The following is a 15956-nucleotide window of genomic DNA, read 5'->3' as shown; positions in this document are numbered from 1 at the left end:
GAATTGCAGGTCATCTTCTCCTTCTGCCCAGTCTTGCCATCCTTACACCCTTATAGCACCTTGTCTGGCATATGTTATATGTAATGGGAAAAAATATTTACAAATCATGTATGAATTAATATCCAGAATATATAAAGGATTCCTCCAGTTCAACAGCAACTGAAACCAAACAACACAACTTAAAATCATGCAAATGATTAATATAGGCACTTCTCCAAGAAGATATACAAATGGCCAGTAAGCACACGAAAAAAATGCCCAATATCACTAATTGTTAGGGAAATGCAAATCAAAACTACAAGGGGATACCACCTCACAGTCATTAGGATGGCTACTATTAAAACAAAAATTAAGAAGAGTTAGTGATTACGTGGATAAATTGGAACTCTTGTGCATTGCTGGTAGGAATGTAAAATGACGCAGCTGCTGTGGAATACAGTATAGAAGTTCTTATGAAAATAATCATAGAATTACTATATGATTCTGCATTCCACCTATAGGTATGTATCCCAGATAATAGCAGGGGCTCAGATATTTGTGTATCAATGTTGATGCATTATTCGCAAGAGCCAAAAGGTACAAACAACCCAAATGTATCATAAATGGATGAATGGAAAAGCAAAATGTTGTATACTCATACAAAGGAATATTATCAGCCATAAAACTGAATGAATTTTTTTTTTTTTTGAGACAGAGTTTCGCTCTTGTTGCCCAGGCTGGGCTCACTGTAACTTTTACCTCCTTGCTTCAAGCAATTCTCCTGCCTCAGCCTCTCAAATAGTTGGGATTATAGGCACACACCACCACACCTGGCTAATTTTAGTCTTTTTAGTAGAGATGGGGTTTCACCATGTTGGCCAGCCTAGTCTTAAACTCTTGACCTCAAGTGATCCGCCCACCTTGGCCTCTCAAAGTGCTGGGATTACAGGCATGAGCCACCGTGCCCAGCCAAACTGAATGAAATTCAAATACATAGGTGAACCTTGAAGGTATTGTGCTAGGTGAAGTATATCAGATATACAAGGAAAATAGTATATGACTCTACTTACATGAGGTACCTAGTATAGTCAAATTCAAAGCAGTAAATGAAAGGATGAGGAGTTGTTGTTTAATGAGTAGAGATATTTAATTTAAGGAAAAAGTTATGAAGATGAACTTTTTTATATTATGCATTTTTCAATTTTTATATTATGCATTTTTACCACAATAGAAAGACAATGTAAAATTTTTTAAGGTCTGAATAAATGAAAATATTACCATCTGTTACATAAAATATGATAAATGTTTTAGAATAGCAAACTTGGAGAGATTCTCTGAGGCTTGAAAGAGTTCCCTCAGATTTACTGAACTTTGAATCAGTCCTTGCAAAAGGCTGACATTTTGCCCATATGCCTGTTCTTTTTTAAAATATGACATTTTGTATTAACTGTCTTTTTAGTTCACAATTTAGCTTTTGCTCCTTGGTACCAGATTCACTTAAACTTTTTCTCCATTACTCACAGTCAGGAGACTGGACTGTTTTATGCCACCCTTATGTTCCCCAAGGGGACAAATGGTATGAACAAAGATAGTTAGGGGATACCTCATGTCCCCCGACTTTTTTGCAAGCACCACCTGGCAGGAACAGATCACCTCCTGCCATCATGTATCACTCCCTCCTCTGTTTCTTTAACTCCTCCCCTTCTAGTATAAATGTGCTTGAGTTATTCACCCTATGAAATATTTTCTGTCCTTATCACAAATCTGGATGAATTTTCATTCTTCATTTTGCCTCACAGCTAACTTTCTTCAAAGTATAATCCACATTTTTAGCTCCACTTCTGGTTACCAGATGATATGGTTTGGCTGTGTCCCCACCCAAATCTCATCTTGAATTGTAGCTCCCATAACTCCCACTTGTCATGGGAGGGACTCGGTGGGAGGTAATTGAATCACAGGGGCAGGCCTTTCCTGTGTTGTTCTTGTGATAGTGAATACATCTCATGAGATCTGATGGTTTTAATGAGAGTTCCCCTGCACAAGCTTTCTTGCCTGTCGCCATGTGAGACATGACTTTGCTCCTCATTTGCCTTCCTCCGTGATTGTGAGGCCTCCCCAGTCATGTGAAACTGTGAGTCAATTGAATCTCTTTCCTTTATAAATTACCCAGTCTCGGGTATGTCTTTATTATCAGGATGAGAACGGACTAATAAACTAGACTACTGTTTATCCCGCAGGATGCAGACTCTGCCAACTCCATTTTCCTACTTCTATGGTGATAGTGGCTGATGTGATGAAGTGAGGAAAAATGAATTCACTATTCACGCTCTTGTTACTACCACCTACTTAACCCTAGTGCAATTGCTCTTGCCAACCCCATCAATGAAGTTCTGCTTACTAAAGCCAATGTACATTATCCAGGCTTTACCTTGCCTTAGTCTTCCTGGCGTTTGACACATTTGCTAATTCTCCTATTCTTGAAATTCTCCCCACACTTAGCTTCTTTCCAAGGTTACACCCTCTCTTCCAGGTGGCATGTGTGGCCAATGACTGGCAGATGCAGAGATACAAAGGCTAGTGACCTTGCTTTACCTGGGGGACTTGTGAAAGGCCATCTTGCTGCAGAGCTCTCAGTAAGACGGAGCAAGGCCTCAGGTGCAACTGAATTGCAGGTCATCTTCTCCTTCTGCCTAGCCTTACCATTCTTACACCTTTACCATACCTTGTCTGGCATATGTTAGATGTAATGTTGAAAGAACTTGCCTTTTACTTTAACAAAGAACACAGAAGACACTCTTGTTTTAGATTCTGCTCTTACTGCTTCACTCTTCAAAAGTTTATTTCCCTCTCCAGAACCCATTGACGGCATCAACAAAATAAATATCAATACATACCATATTTCCCATCTCCCTTCCCTAGCCATCTACCTGTTACCTGAACCTGAGTCATTCATTATGCTTCTCACATCTTAGACTGTAACAGCCTCTTACCTGTAGGATATCTTTTGTGATGCTAAAGCCATCAATCAACACATCTCCAGAGGTAGGGCTCGCTTCCCCAGTCAAAATTTGGAAAGTAGTTGTTTTTCCAGCTCCATTGAATCCAAGCAATCCAAAGCACTCCCCCTTTTGGATTGCAAGGGAGATATTTTTTACAGCCAGAATGGCTGGGCACTTAAAATATATCTTAAAAAAAAATCCAGGAAACACAATTCAGTAAAGAATACTTATAGGTAAAGTACAATTAGTAATATCTCAGACCCCTATGGATCACTACTTGAGACAGTTTCATGATAACTCTTCTGTTCTACTGGGAGAATACATATAGAGCCCAAAGAACCACAGTGAGCCCTTGGCACCAGTGGCACACTTGTAAGTAGAAATGAAGCCAGTGTATGTTAGCCATTGAATTATATTACCTTTATGAGTTCTTTAACAAGTACTATAGAATCCAGCAACTCCTGAGGCTGCTCCAGGATTCTCTTTCTTTCGTTTTGTACATCTTCATCTTCAGATTGCCCAGATAATTCCTTGGACACTATCTCCTGTATTTTCAAAACAAAAATTATAGAGGCAGATACCCTTTAGGCATCTGTTTTAGCCTGGGTGGCTTCATAAAAGCTAAATTGAGGGATAATATTAAAAGATGTTAAAACAGAAAGTTTGAGTCATTTCTAAGAGACTTCTTGAATAGCACTTCAGCGCTCACGTATAATTTGATAAGTTGTGAGTAATGAATAATTCACTAGAGAAAGAAGAGTGAGGACCAGAGGAGAGGAAAAAGGTACTCCGATGGTAGAGAGACTATGAATTAACATGCTACGATGTGTACTTTAATACTTTGAAAGACAACTTAAAGCATTTAAAACAGAAAAACGATTTTATCACCTGGATCCTTAAGAAGAAAATCATCTCAAGAGAGTAAAAAAGCTTTTAAACATAACAGTAATGAGTTTGTAATGATAAGTGCCCTTTGAAGGGAATGGGAGCTAAGAAGTTCAGCAAGATTTAAAAGGACTTTTCCTAAGAAACTCACTGGACCCCACGGTCTATGTTTTCAAGATAAATGTTGCAGATATTAATGCTCTTTAGTCACCTTGACTAGACCAAGTAGTTTCAGGAAACTGATCCAAACATGTTAGAGCAGAAATTTGGCATAATTTTCAAGACATTTTTGTCCAGTTATTTCAGAACACATTGATTTCTGTTTTCTATAGATTAAGAAATTAGGATTACATAATTTGTTTTTTCATGAGGTGAATCAGACACCTCATGAAAAACTGAAGCCACACTGAGATCAAACAAATATGATTTGTTACAACCACAGAATGTTCAACATATAGAAAGAATAATAAGAACTGACTCTGTTTTATGAAGGAGAGAGAAAAAGTCAGTAAGACTTGATATGGAATAATTTTGAGACTTCCAGAATAACAGTTTAACAGGTCTGTACATCTGTACCCCAGTGAAACTGGTGAAAGTTATTTTAAAATATAACCACTTAAAGCCTTTAGTAATGATCCTGCCTTCGTCCATTTTCTGTTGCTTATAACGGAATACCTAAAACTGGGTAATTTATATAAAGAAAAGCAATTTATTTATTGCAATTATGGAGACTGGGTAGTCCAAAGGCATGGCTCAGCATCTGGTGAGGGCTTACTCCTGGTGGGGGCTTTCTACAGAGTCTGAAGGCAGCACAGAACATCACCTGGTGAGAGAGCTGACATACTTAATCTCATGCTAACATACTTACTCAGGTTGCTTTCCCTCTTCTTATAAAGCTACCAGTTCCACCTCCATGTTAACTCATCAATCCATTAATCAATGGATTAATCCATTCATGAAAGCAGAGCCCTCAGCATCCAATCACCTCTTAAATGCCCTACCTTTCAATACTGCCACATTGGGGGTTCTGTTCCCAACACATGAAATGTGGGAAACACATTCAAACCATAGCGGATCCTAAGGGCATACAGCAAATGAAGAAACATTTATTCAAGGAGATCTATTAGACTTGTTAAGAACAGTGAAATCCATGGTCCACATCCTCTCCTCCCTTCCCACAGGCCAGTGTGACAGAATGTTACTCTAGGCAGGTTCAGCCAAAAATATTAGACTCCCTTTTCCCCCAGCTTCCAATCAACGGCTAAGGTATATTTCTATAAGGGGAAGAAGGTTAGCATTTCTCATCCCATCCTTAGCAACCTTTTGCAGAGGTTATGTTTTGGGTAAGTATAGCTATGACTTTGGGTCTCCCTTCTTCGACTCAGCCCCTACTCATAAGGTGAAGGCTGCCTTGGGCATGAGGTGCTATACTGGGGACTGCGCCCTGGCTCATTCATAGGGAAAGGGTTTTATGCTTGGAGAGGCAAGCCAAGAAGACCAGAGACTACTGTCCTCCACTGAACATCCAGCCCTGAAGCAGAAAAGCATTCCATTATCCCAGCTCAGAGGTTTTGCCCAGGGGGAGAGTTGGGCCATAAGACAGAGAACACCTCTGCTCTCCCCAATTTAATTGACTTAATTTGAAACAGAGGATGGAGGAAGTTAAAGCCTAAGGATGCTGTAAAAAACAGACCAGGTGCAGTGGCTCACACCTGTAATCCCAGCACTTTGGGAGGCCAAGGCGGGTGGATCACCTGAGGTCAGGAGTTCAAGACCAGCCTGACCAAAATGGAGAAACCCTGTCTCTACTAAAAATACAAAATTAGCTGGGCATGGTGGCACATACCTATAATCTTAGCTACTCAGGAGGCTGAGGCAGGAGAATCATTTGAACCCGGGAGTGGGAGGTTGCAGTGAGCTGAGATTGCACCATTGCACTCCAGCCTGGGCAACAAGAGTGAAACTCCATCTCAAAAAAAAAAAAAAAAAAAAAAAGGAAGTTTTGATGGAAAGCAATTAAGAGGTGACTGATAGCTAGCTCCATTACAGGTATAAATCAAACCATATGCTAGGTAGTTTACTGAAGAGAACCAAGGAAAAAGACAGCTACGAAGAGCCCTCCTGGGGTAAAGATGAAGCTTAAACCCTGACTTCAAATTACCCATATAATTTAATTGCATCAGTTTTTGGAGAAATTCACACCCCAGGGCATTGTTGAAACCAATAAGAAATAAGAGATTAGTCAAGTTTAATAGCTGGATTAATATTAAACTTAGTGGAGTTTAATAGCTGGATGTAGTCACGAAAAGAGACAGTCAAGAACCCTGCAAAAATCACTGTCATCCAGGGATGACTGTGCCCATGCCCAGGTCTGCACCCTCTGAGGAACAACCTCTGAGGCTTCACACAGGAAGGGAAAGACTTCACTGAAACTGCTCAGCAAGTCACTAAACAATAAACTAGCAAACAGCAACAACTCCCTTGGTGAGAATAGTACCCACGGTTACCAACCTATATTATCAAAAAAGTTCAGAGCTCAGTTAAAAAAAAATTACAACACATGCAAAAAAAATAAAAGTTTGTGTCACATAACTTTTATGTGTCACATAACACATGTGTGTTATTAATGTCACATAACACACATTCTGTTGTGTGCAACAGAAACTGTGAAAGTGACCAGACATCAGTTGTAACAGACAAAAGCTTTAAAGTAACCATTACAAATATATTCTAAAAGTAAAGGAAACCATGCTTAAAGAAATGAAGAAAGGTATTATGGCAATGTCTTATCAAACAGAGAATAATGAGATACAGATTATTAAAAAGGAACCAAATATAGGTTCTGGAGTTGAAAAGTACAATAACTGAAATGAAAAACTCAGTAGAGGAGCTCAATAGTAGATGTGAAGAAAGAATTAGCAAACATGAAGATCGGCAGAAAGAGATAATGCAGTCTGAAGAACAAAAAGAAAACTAATGAAGAAAAACAAACAGTCTCAGGGGAATTTGGGACACCATTAGGTGTATCAACATTCCCATAATGCGTATGCCAAATAGAAAGTAGAAAAAGGAACAGAAAAGTTTTTGAAGAAGTAATGGCTAGAAACGTCTTAAATATGATGAAAAATATTAACCTACACATCAAGGGGGCTTAACGTACACCAAGCAGGATAAACACAAAGACGTCTATACATAAATATATCAGTACATTTGCTGAAAGCCAAAGACAAGGAAAAAATCTCTTGAAATAAGAAAGAGAAAAACACTCATAACCTACAAAAGAACCCCAGTAGGTTGACAACTGACTTCTTATTAGAAACAATAGAAGGCAGAAAGCAGGGGAATGACATGTACGAAGTGCTGAAAGAAAAAACAAAAACAAACAAACAGAAAACTATCCCCAAGAATCCTATGTCCAGCAGAGCTATGTTTAAACAATAAAGGCAAAATAAGGACATTACCAGATAACAATTTTAAGAAAATGTTGCTAGCTGACCTGCTTTACAGGAAATCCTAAAGGAAGTTGTTCAGTCACAAGCAATTGACCCCAGACAGAAATTTGAATCCATATTTATAAAGACATGGAATAAATATCAATAATAAATAATTATTTAATCCATGCTTATAAAGACAATTATGGAATTGAGAAATGGCATAAATGCATGTTTCTTCTCCTTTCTTCCATTAGCTGACTTAAAGAACAACTAACTGTACAAAATGATATGTATATACTTTTTTGTATGTTTGGGCCTATAACACAGAGAAATATAATATATTTGCCAATAATAGCACAAAGAAGGTGGGAATGAGCAAATCTGTGTTCTTCTAAATAAATGACACTAGATGGTAACTCAAATACATAGGAACAAATGAAGAAAACCAGAAATGGTAAATACAATGGTTAGTATAACAAGGGCTAAAAATACATACTTGCTGTCCATTCTTCTCTTAGTTTATTTAAAAGACAAAACATTACATAAAGTAATAAGTATGATAATGTATTGCTGGGTCTATAATATGTAGATGTACTATGTATAATAATAGAAAAAAGAGGAATAATAGATAATACCGATATATAGGAATAAAGTTTTTATATCTCACTGAAATTAATTTAGCATTAAACTGAGGTAGATTTTAATAAGTTGAGTAGATTTGATAAGCGAAGCATATTGCAAGTCCTAAAACAACTACTAAGGAAATTACTCAAAAAACATAGTGAAAAAATAATTGAAAGAATTGAAATGTTACTTTATAAAATTTTCACTAATTGCAAAGGAAAGCAGCAAAGGATGAACAGAAGAACAAACAAATGATACAGAAAAAGTGTAAAATGGAAATATATCCAACTATATCAATAATGACATTAAATGTGAATGGATTAAACAATGCAAACACAAGGCAGAAACTGTCAGACTGGATTTTTAAAGCTGCAACTATATGCTGTTGTGATGGTTAATTTTACATGTCAACTTGGTTAGGCCATAACAGGCAGATATTTGGTAAAACACTAATCTAGATGTTGGTGTAAAGATATTGAAACCACCTTTGCAAAAATTATAACTGAGAAAATTATGACAGTGAAAGAGATCTAACCTAACAGACTCCATCATGCTTCTAACCTCCAAGCTGTCCTGGCTCATTCCTGGGCATAGGCTGCATTAACTTTAGGAGGAACTTAGTTTGTAGTTTAACTTTAAAACAAATACAATAACAATATTTTCCCAAAACAACCCTTTTCCTGCCTGGGGACTAGACTGTCTTTGCAGGACTAACAAATTAGTTACAAGATTAGAAATCATGGTTTAGGGGTCATTTGGCTAGAGGCTGCAAGATTGTGAACCTCCCCAAATTGCTCTGTGGGTAACATGACTGATCTTAGGTTAAAACCTAAGATGCTTTGCAGACCCTGTACTCAATGGATCAGCTGGCATGACCCAGATTGATAAACTGACGCATCTGGTCTTGGCCCTCACGCAGGAGCTAACTCAGCACAAGAGGACAACTTTGACTCCCTAAGATCTCATCTCAGACCTGACCAATCAACACTCCCCACTTTCTGACCTCCTACCCACCAAGTTATCCTTAAGAATCCCAATCCCCGAGTTTTGGGGCAGACTGATTTGAGTAATAATAAAACTCCAGTCTCCCATTCAGCAAGCTCTGTGATTTAAACTATTTCTCTACTGCAATTCTCCTGTTTTGATAAATCAGCTCGGTCTTGGCTGTGGGAAAGGAGAACTCGTTGGGTGGTTACAATATTTTAAAATCTTCCCTGGGTCTCCAGCCTGCTAGCCTACCCTTCAGATTTTAAACATAACAGCATCCACAATCATGTGAGCCAATTTCTTAAAATCTCAATCTCAATCAATCTCTCTCTCTGTGATAGTCCATGACTGATGTGGCAACAAAGATCTGAAACCACTGGACACTCATAATCAAATTCTTACAAGAGGCAAGATACTGGGTGACCATGTATCCATATGTATGATACTGGTCAATGTATGATTTTTGTCAAACTAACAAGCATAATGAGATTAGCTAGATGCTTCTAATTTTGCAGGACAAAATAGGGAAAGAAAAGGATAAGCTTAGGGATTCAAATTTCCAGATGAAGGGCTACATAAATGTCCTTAAATGTCTACGTCTGTCAAGAAAGAGACTCATACAGCCACAGGGCTAAGATTGCTAAAAAAAAAATCCCACAGCCTCATTCTGTGGGTGGCTGAATTACAACACAAATTGAATTCCCAACTTTGCAGAGTAACTACCATTAAAGTGAAGGCATTGCTTAGGAAGGAATGATATCCTGAAGACTGGAATGTGGACAAATGAGAAGATTCTGATGAAGCTGGGAATGATGAACTCCTACATTCTTATGAGACTTGTTTGCCAGTAGAAGCAGGTTCTCTATACCTATGTAAAAAAATTAACACTACTGCAGGGCGCGATGGCTCACGCCTGTAATCCCAGCATTTTGGGAGGTCGAGTCAGGTGGATCACGAGGTCAGGAGATTGGGACCATCCTGGCCAACATGGTGAAACCTTGTCTCTACTAAAAATACAAAAATTAGCTGTGTGTGGTGGCAAGCACCTATAGTCCCAGCTACTCAGGAGCCTGAGGCAGGAGAATCACTTGAACCCAGGAGGTGGAGGTTGCAGTGAACTGAGATCACACCACTGCACTCCAGCCTGGTGACAGAATGAGACTCCATCTAAAAAAAAAAAAAAAAAAAAAAATTAACACTGCTTTGTCTAAGAAAACTATAATGGCCTCCCCTGAAGTAGATGTCTTGCAAAACATTGCTGATTCTTCTCAGGACCCGCCTCCATACCTTTTTGGTTTTAGAGCCATAACTAGAGTTATTTCTACCAGGCCCCTAACGGTGAGGTACAAAGTGTGACTTATGAGTAGCTATGCTACACTCCAAAAGAACCACAGCACCAGTCAGGTCCCCATATCCTCCAGACTCCAAGTACTTAAGTACTTACAGTACTGAGCCTCCAGTCCTGCCCGGACACCAGGACAGATACCAAAGTCCCAGGATCCAGGCCATATTTTGTCCCCGGAGCACCCCACCATCCACAGTGTGGAGCTGGCTCCCACAGCCCTACACCTCAGGACTTCCCCAACACCAGGCTGACCTTCATAGCCCTAGTCATCAAGTTGGTACTCACAGACTGAGCCTTCAGGCCTTACTCGGTGGATACAGGCCACAGATGGGGCACAGAGCAGCCCCTGTGGTCGCAGGCTCCAGTCCAGTGAAACAGACTTGATCTCCACAAAGAACCTAAGCTATGGACCAGTCTCCAAAGCAGTCTCCAAACCACTCTAATACCAGGTCAGCCCTACAGATTCAGGCTCCAGGCCTATCTCAGGGCCAGGACAGTGCCAGTGGCCCTGGGCTCTGAACCATACCCAGAACTTGGCTGACTCCCATAGTCATAAGTTCCAGGCCAGATCCAGTGGCTCCAGGTACTAGGCCAGCATCCATGATCTTAGAACTCAGACCAGCGCCCATGGAACCAGGCTCCATGCTGGCTCTAGCACCAGGCTGGCTTCACCTTTCAGGATGGCCCTTATGGTCCCATGCTCTAGCAGACCCTGGGTTCAATCTTTTCCCAGTAGACCTAATAACCTGGACCACCAGGGGATACAGGCTTCAGGACCAACCTTATGGTCCCAGGCACCATACCTACCTAGCTGCTATCCCTGGCAAAAGAACAGCTTGCCCAAAGACTCCAGCAGCAAATCTGTACTTGAAACAGTCTGCTCAGAATCTCGGAACAGCTGACAGGTAAAAGGTTTTCCTGGAAAAAGCCAATCTACAAAAATTGGAATTAGTTTCTACTTATTCAAATGTGCATACATCAAAGTAAGGCAAAAACAAAAACAAAAACAAACAAACAAAAAAAAAACATAAAGAACAAAGGAGATCATAATGCCACCAACACCAAAACAAAAAAACACAAGTCTCTCCCAGGAGCTGACACTCTTCAAAATGATACACAAATAGTCTGACAAAGAATTCAAAATAATCGTTTTAAGGAATGTCAAACATACTTCAAGAAAATATAATAACAACAATGAACAAGTCAATTAAATCAGGTAAACAATAATGACTCAAATGAGAAATTTAACAGAGAGACTGAAATTATTTTTTAAAAAAATCTAACAAAAATTCTGGAGCTGAAAAATACAACAAATTTGAGATAAAAATTGCAGTAGAGAGCATGAACAGAAGACTTGATCAAGCAAAAGAATGAATCTGTAATTCATTTGAACATGCAGACAAGTTATTTGAAAACAGACAGAAAAGGAAAAGGATTAAAAATAATGAAAAAGAATAAAGAAATCTTATGGGATTTATTAGATAGCATCAAAAGAGCAAATACGAGTTAGCAAAGGAGAAGAAAAATGTAAATGGTTAGACAGTTTGTTTAAAGAAATAATAGCAGAATACTTTACAAATTTGGGGAAAGTTATACATTTCCAGGTACAGGAGGGTCAAATATGTTCAATCAGATTAAATTTAAACAATACTACACCAAGACATATGAAAATCAAACTGTCAAAAGTCAAGTACAAAAAGAGGATCTTGAAAGTGGCAAGAGAAAAAAGCAAATAACATATATAAAGGAGATCCAATAAGGCTAGCAGCGAATTTCTCAACAGAGATCTAACAAACCAGAAGAGAGTAGGATGATGTATTTAAAGTGCTCAAGGGAAAACAAAACTGTCATTCAAGAATCCTATACCCTGCAAACTTGTCATTCATAAATGGAGAGATAAAGGCTTTCCCAGGAAACAAAATCTAAGGGATTTCATTACTACCAGACCTCAAGATTGTGATTATTTACAAGAGATGCTAATAAAATTTTTTCAAGATGAAAGAAGAGGGTGCTAATGAGTAACAGAAAAACATATGAAAATATGAAACTCACTGGTAAAAGTAAGCATACAGTCAAATGCAGAATACTCCAATATTGTAATGGCGGTATGAATTACTTCTAACTTTAGTATAAAGGTTAAAAGACAAAATGTGGTATGTTCTTAAGGGACATATAATATAACGGAAAGTAAACTGTAACATTACAAATTTTAAATGTGGAAAGAGAAAGAGTAAAATTGTGGAATTTTAAAATGTGATCAAAATTGAGTTACTATCACCTTAAAGTAGCCTACTATAACTATAAAAATTTCTTGGGAAGCCTTATGGTACATGCAAAACAACAAAGCAGATAAAAAGAGATAGAAAATAAAGACTTAAAGCATACCAGTAGAGAAAATTATTTAATCAATAAGGTGATTGCAAGAGACAGAAAAAAGGAACAAAGGATCTACAAAATAATCATAAAACAACAAAATGAAGGTAGTTACCCATCAATAATTATGTTCAATTTAAATGAATTAAATTCTCCAATCAAAAGATACAGAGTAGCTGAAATATATGCTATCTACAAGGACTCATTTCACCTGTAAGGACATACCTAGACTGAAAATGAAGGGATAAAAATAATATTTTATACAAATGGAAACCAAAAAAAAAAAAAAAGAGCAGGAGTAGCTATGCTTAGATGAAATAAGTTTTAAGTCAAAAATTGTAAAACTAGACAAAGAAGGTCATTATATCATGATAAAGGAGACAATTCATCAAGAGGATGTAGCAATTATAAACATACATGCACCCAACTTCAGATCACATAAATATATAAAGCAAGTATTAATAGATCTGAAGGGAGAGATAGACAGTAATACAAGAATAGGAAAGTAGGAAAATTCAATACCATACTTAAATAGCAACTCATACGTTCAGAAAATGAATACAGAAACATTGGACTTAAGCAACATTTTAGACCAAGTGGAACTAATAGACATATGTAGTACATTTGATCCAACACCACTAGAATACAAATTCTTCTATAGTGTGCCCAGAACATTCTCCAGGAGAGTTCATATGTTAGGCTATAGTACACATCTTAACACATTTCAAAAGACTGAGATCATACCAAGTATCTTTTCTGATCACAATGATATCAGACTAGCAATCAATAACATGAGTAATTTTGGAAACTTCACAAATACATAAAAATCAAACAATATACTTCCAAATAATGAGTTAAAGAACAAATTAAAAGGGAAGTTTAAATCTTGAGATAAATGAAAGTGGAAACACAACATAACAAAACACAGATGCAAAAGTTCTCAACAAAATACTAGCACAAATAGTATTTCTCACAAAATACTAGCAATGTGATTGAGTTCTCAATCAAACTCAATAGCACATGAAAAGGATCATTTACCATACCAAGTGGCATTTATACCAAGAATACAAGGATGGTTTAAGATAACAGAAATCTATAAATGTGATACCACATTAATCGAAGAAAGGACAAAAACATATGATTCATATGAATAAATGCAGAAAAAACATTTGACAAAATTTAACATCCTTTATGATGAAAAGACTCTCAACACATTAGGTATTAAAAGAATGTACCTCAACACAATAAAGGCCATATATGACACACCTACATCAAACATCATACTCAATGGAGAAAAATTGAGAGCTTTTTCTCTAAGATCAGGAATAAGGCAACAATGTCCATTCTTGCCACTTTTATTCTGCATAGTCCTGAAAGTCCTAGTTAGAGCAATTAGGCAAGAAAAAGAAATAAAAGTTATCCAAATTGAAAAGGAGTAAATTGAATTGTCCCTATTTGCAGATGCCATGACCCTAGAAATAGAAAACCCTAAATATTTCACCAAAAATATGTTAGAACTAACAAATGAATTTAATAAATTTGTGGGATACAAAATCAACATTCAAAAATCAATATTTCTATTCACTAATAACTACCTATCAAAAAAATCCAAAAACCAATCTCATTCACAGTAGCATAATAATACTTAGCAATAAATTTAATGAAAGAGCTGAAAGGTCTGCAAACCGAAAACTATAAAACAGTGACTAAATATTTTGTAGAAGACAAAATCAATGGAAGATATCCTGTGTTCATGGATTGGAAAATTTAATATTGTTAAAATATTTATGTCATCCAAAGTAGTCTGCAGATTCAATGCCATCCCTATCAAAATTCCAATGGCCCTTACCACAGAAATAGAAAAGACAATTCTCAGATTCATATGAAACCCCAAAATACCTCCAAATAGGTATTTATTAAGTTTCCTTAATAAATGCTATTGGGAAATTTGAAGATCCACATGCAAAAGAATGAAGTTGGACCCTTATCTCACTCAATAGAAAAAAAATGAACTCAAAGTGGATTAGAGACTTAAACTTAAGGCCTGAAACTGCAAAATTCCTAGAGGAAAATACAGGGTAAGAGCTTCTTTACATTGGTCTGGCAAAGGTTTTTTTCAAATAATCCACAAAGCACATGCAACAAAAGCAAAAATAGACAAATAAAATTGCATGAAACTAAAAAGTTTCAGCAGAGTAAAATAAACAATAGAGTGAGGAGACAGCCTATGGATTGGGAGAATATATCTGCAAACCATTTATCTCATAAGGGATTAATATCCAAAATATATAAACAATTACAACAACAGAATAGTAAGAAAACAAATAATCTGATTTAAAAATGGCAAAAGACCTGAACAGACATTTTTTGAAACAAGACATATGAATGGTTGAACATGCAAAAGATGTTCAAAACCCCCAACGCTGACACCGCCACCGGCGCGAACGTGCAGACATTGGCAACCCCACGCCCTGGTGCCACCCCACTGCTGCTACAAATGCGCACAAGGATGTTGGCAGCCTCATCCACCCTGTGCTGCCAATGCTGCCTTTGGGAGCACAAGCACCACGGAGGCCAACAGCGCCATGCTCACCAGTGCCCCACTCTCGCCATCACTGTTGCAAGCATGAGTGTGAGCACCAACACTGGAACCCCCCAATCCCAGCCCTCACCGCCAGCACCCCGCCCTTGCCACACCACCACTGTAACTTGTGCAAGTTCAGCAGGTATGCGGCAGCCTTGCTTCTGACAGTACCCCAATCAGCTGAGGCGTGTGCACCTCGCTGTACCGCTGTGGCTGCTGGCACAGGCAAGCAAGCATGGATCCTGCTGCCGCTGCCCCAGTGAAGTGCTTTGGCCCACGCCACTCCTTGGAGTGTTCTGGCCAGTGAATTGGGACCACTTCAGCCCCTCCAGTGCAGCAGATTCCTAACTTCCAGGGGCCAGAGAACAAAGCTATGGGCCCAGGACCAGCTCCTCAGAGATAGAGCATGCAGCCCAAGAGTGCTGAGCTGCGACGTAGCCCCCTAAAGTCTTCCAGAAACAAAGCAGTCAACTGAACCCACTTTATACCACAATCAAATCCCCAAGGGCATAAAAAAAGATACAAGCAAAAAACAAACAAACAAACAAAAAACACAAAAAACCAACCCATCCAAAGGACAGCAATTTCAAATATTGAAGGAACACAAGCCCACACAGATGAGAAAGAACCAGTGCAAGAACTCTGGCAACTCAACAAGCCAGAGTATCTTCTTACCTCCGAACAACCACACTAGTTCCCCAGCAGTGATGGTTCATACCCAGGCTGAAATGGCTGAAATGACAGAA

At 38.2% G+C, this 15956-nt stretch overlaps 1 protein-coding gene across 1 annotated transcript in view; it reads right to left on the bottom strand.

Moving 5' to 3' along the window:
• ABCA15 (ATP binding cassette subfamily A member 15) overlaps nt 1–15956 on the bottom strand; it is a 178540-nt gene that overhangs the window by 12988 nt on the left and 149596 nt on the right. Inside the window, exons 25-26 of the mRNA XM_028841598.2 lie at nt 3398–3523; nt 2970–3164 (exon numbers count right to left, since the gene is read on the bottom strand). Of these exons, the coding sequence (XP_028697431.2) occupies nt 2970–3164; nt 3398–3523 (321 nt within the window). The remainder of the gene's footprint in view (nt 1–2969; nt 3165–3397; nt 3524–15956) is intronic.

This window comes from Macaca mulatta, chromosome 20 (genome assembly GCF_049350105.2).
Source record: "Macaca mulatta isolate MMU2019108-1 chromosome 20, T2T-MMU8v2.0, whole genome shotgun sequence".
NCBI classification, from domain to species: Eukaryota; Metazoa; Chordata; class Mammalia; order Primates; family Cercopithecidae; genus Macaca; species Macaca mulatta.
Note: the sequence above shows the minus strand (reverse complement) of the source record. Positions and strands in the feature narration are given on the sequence as shown.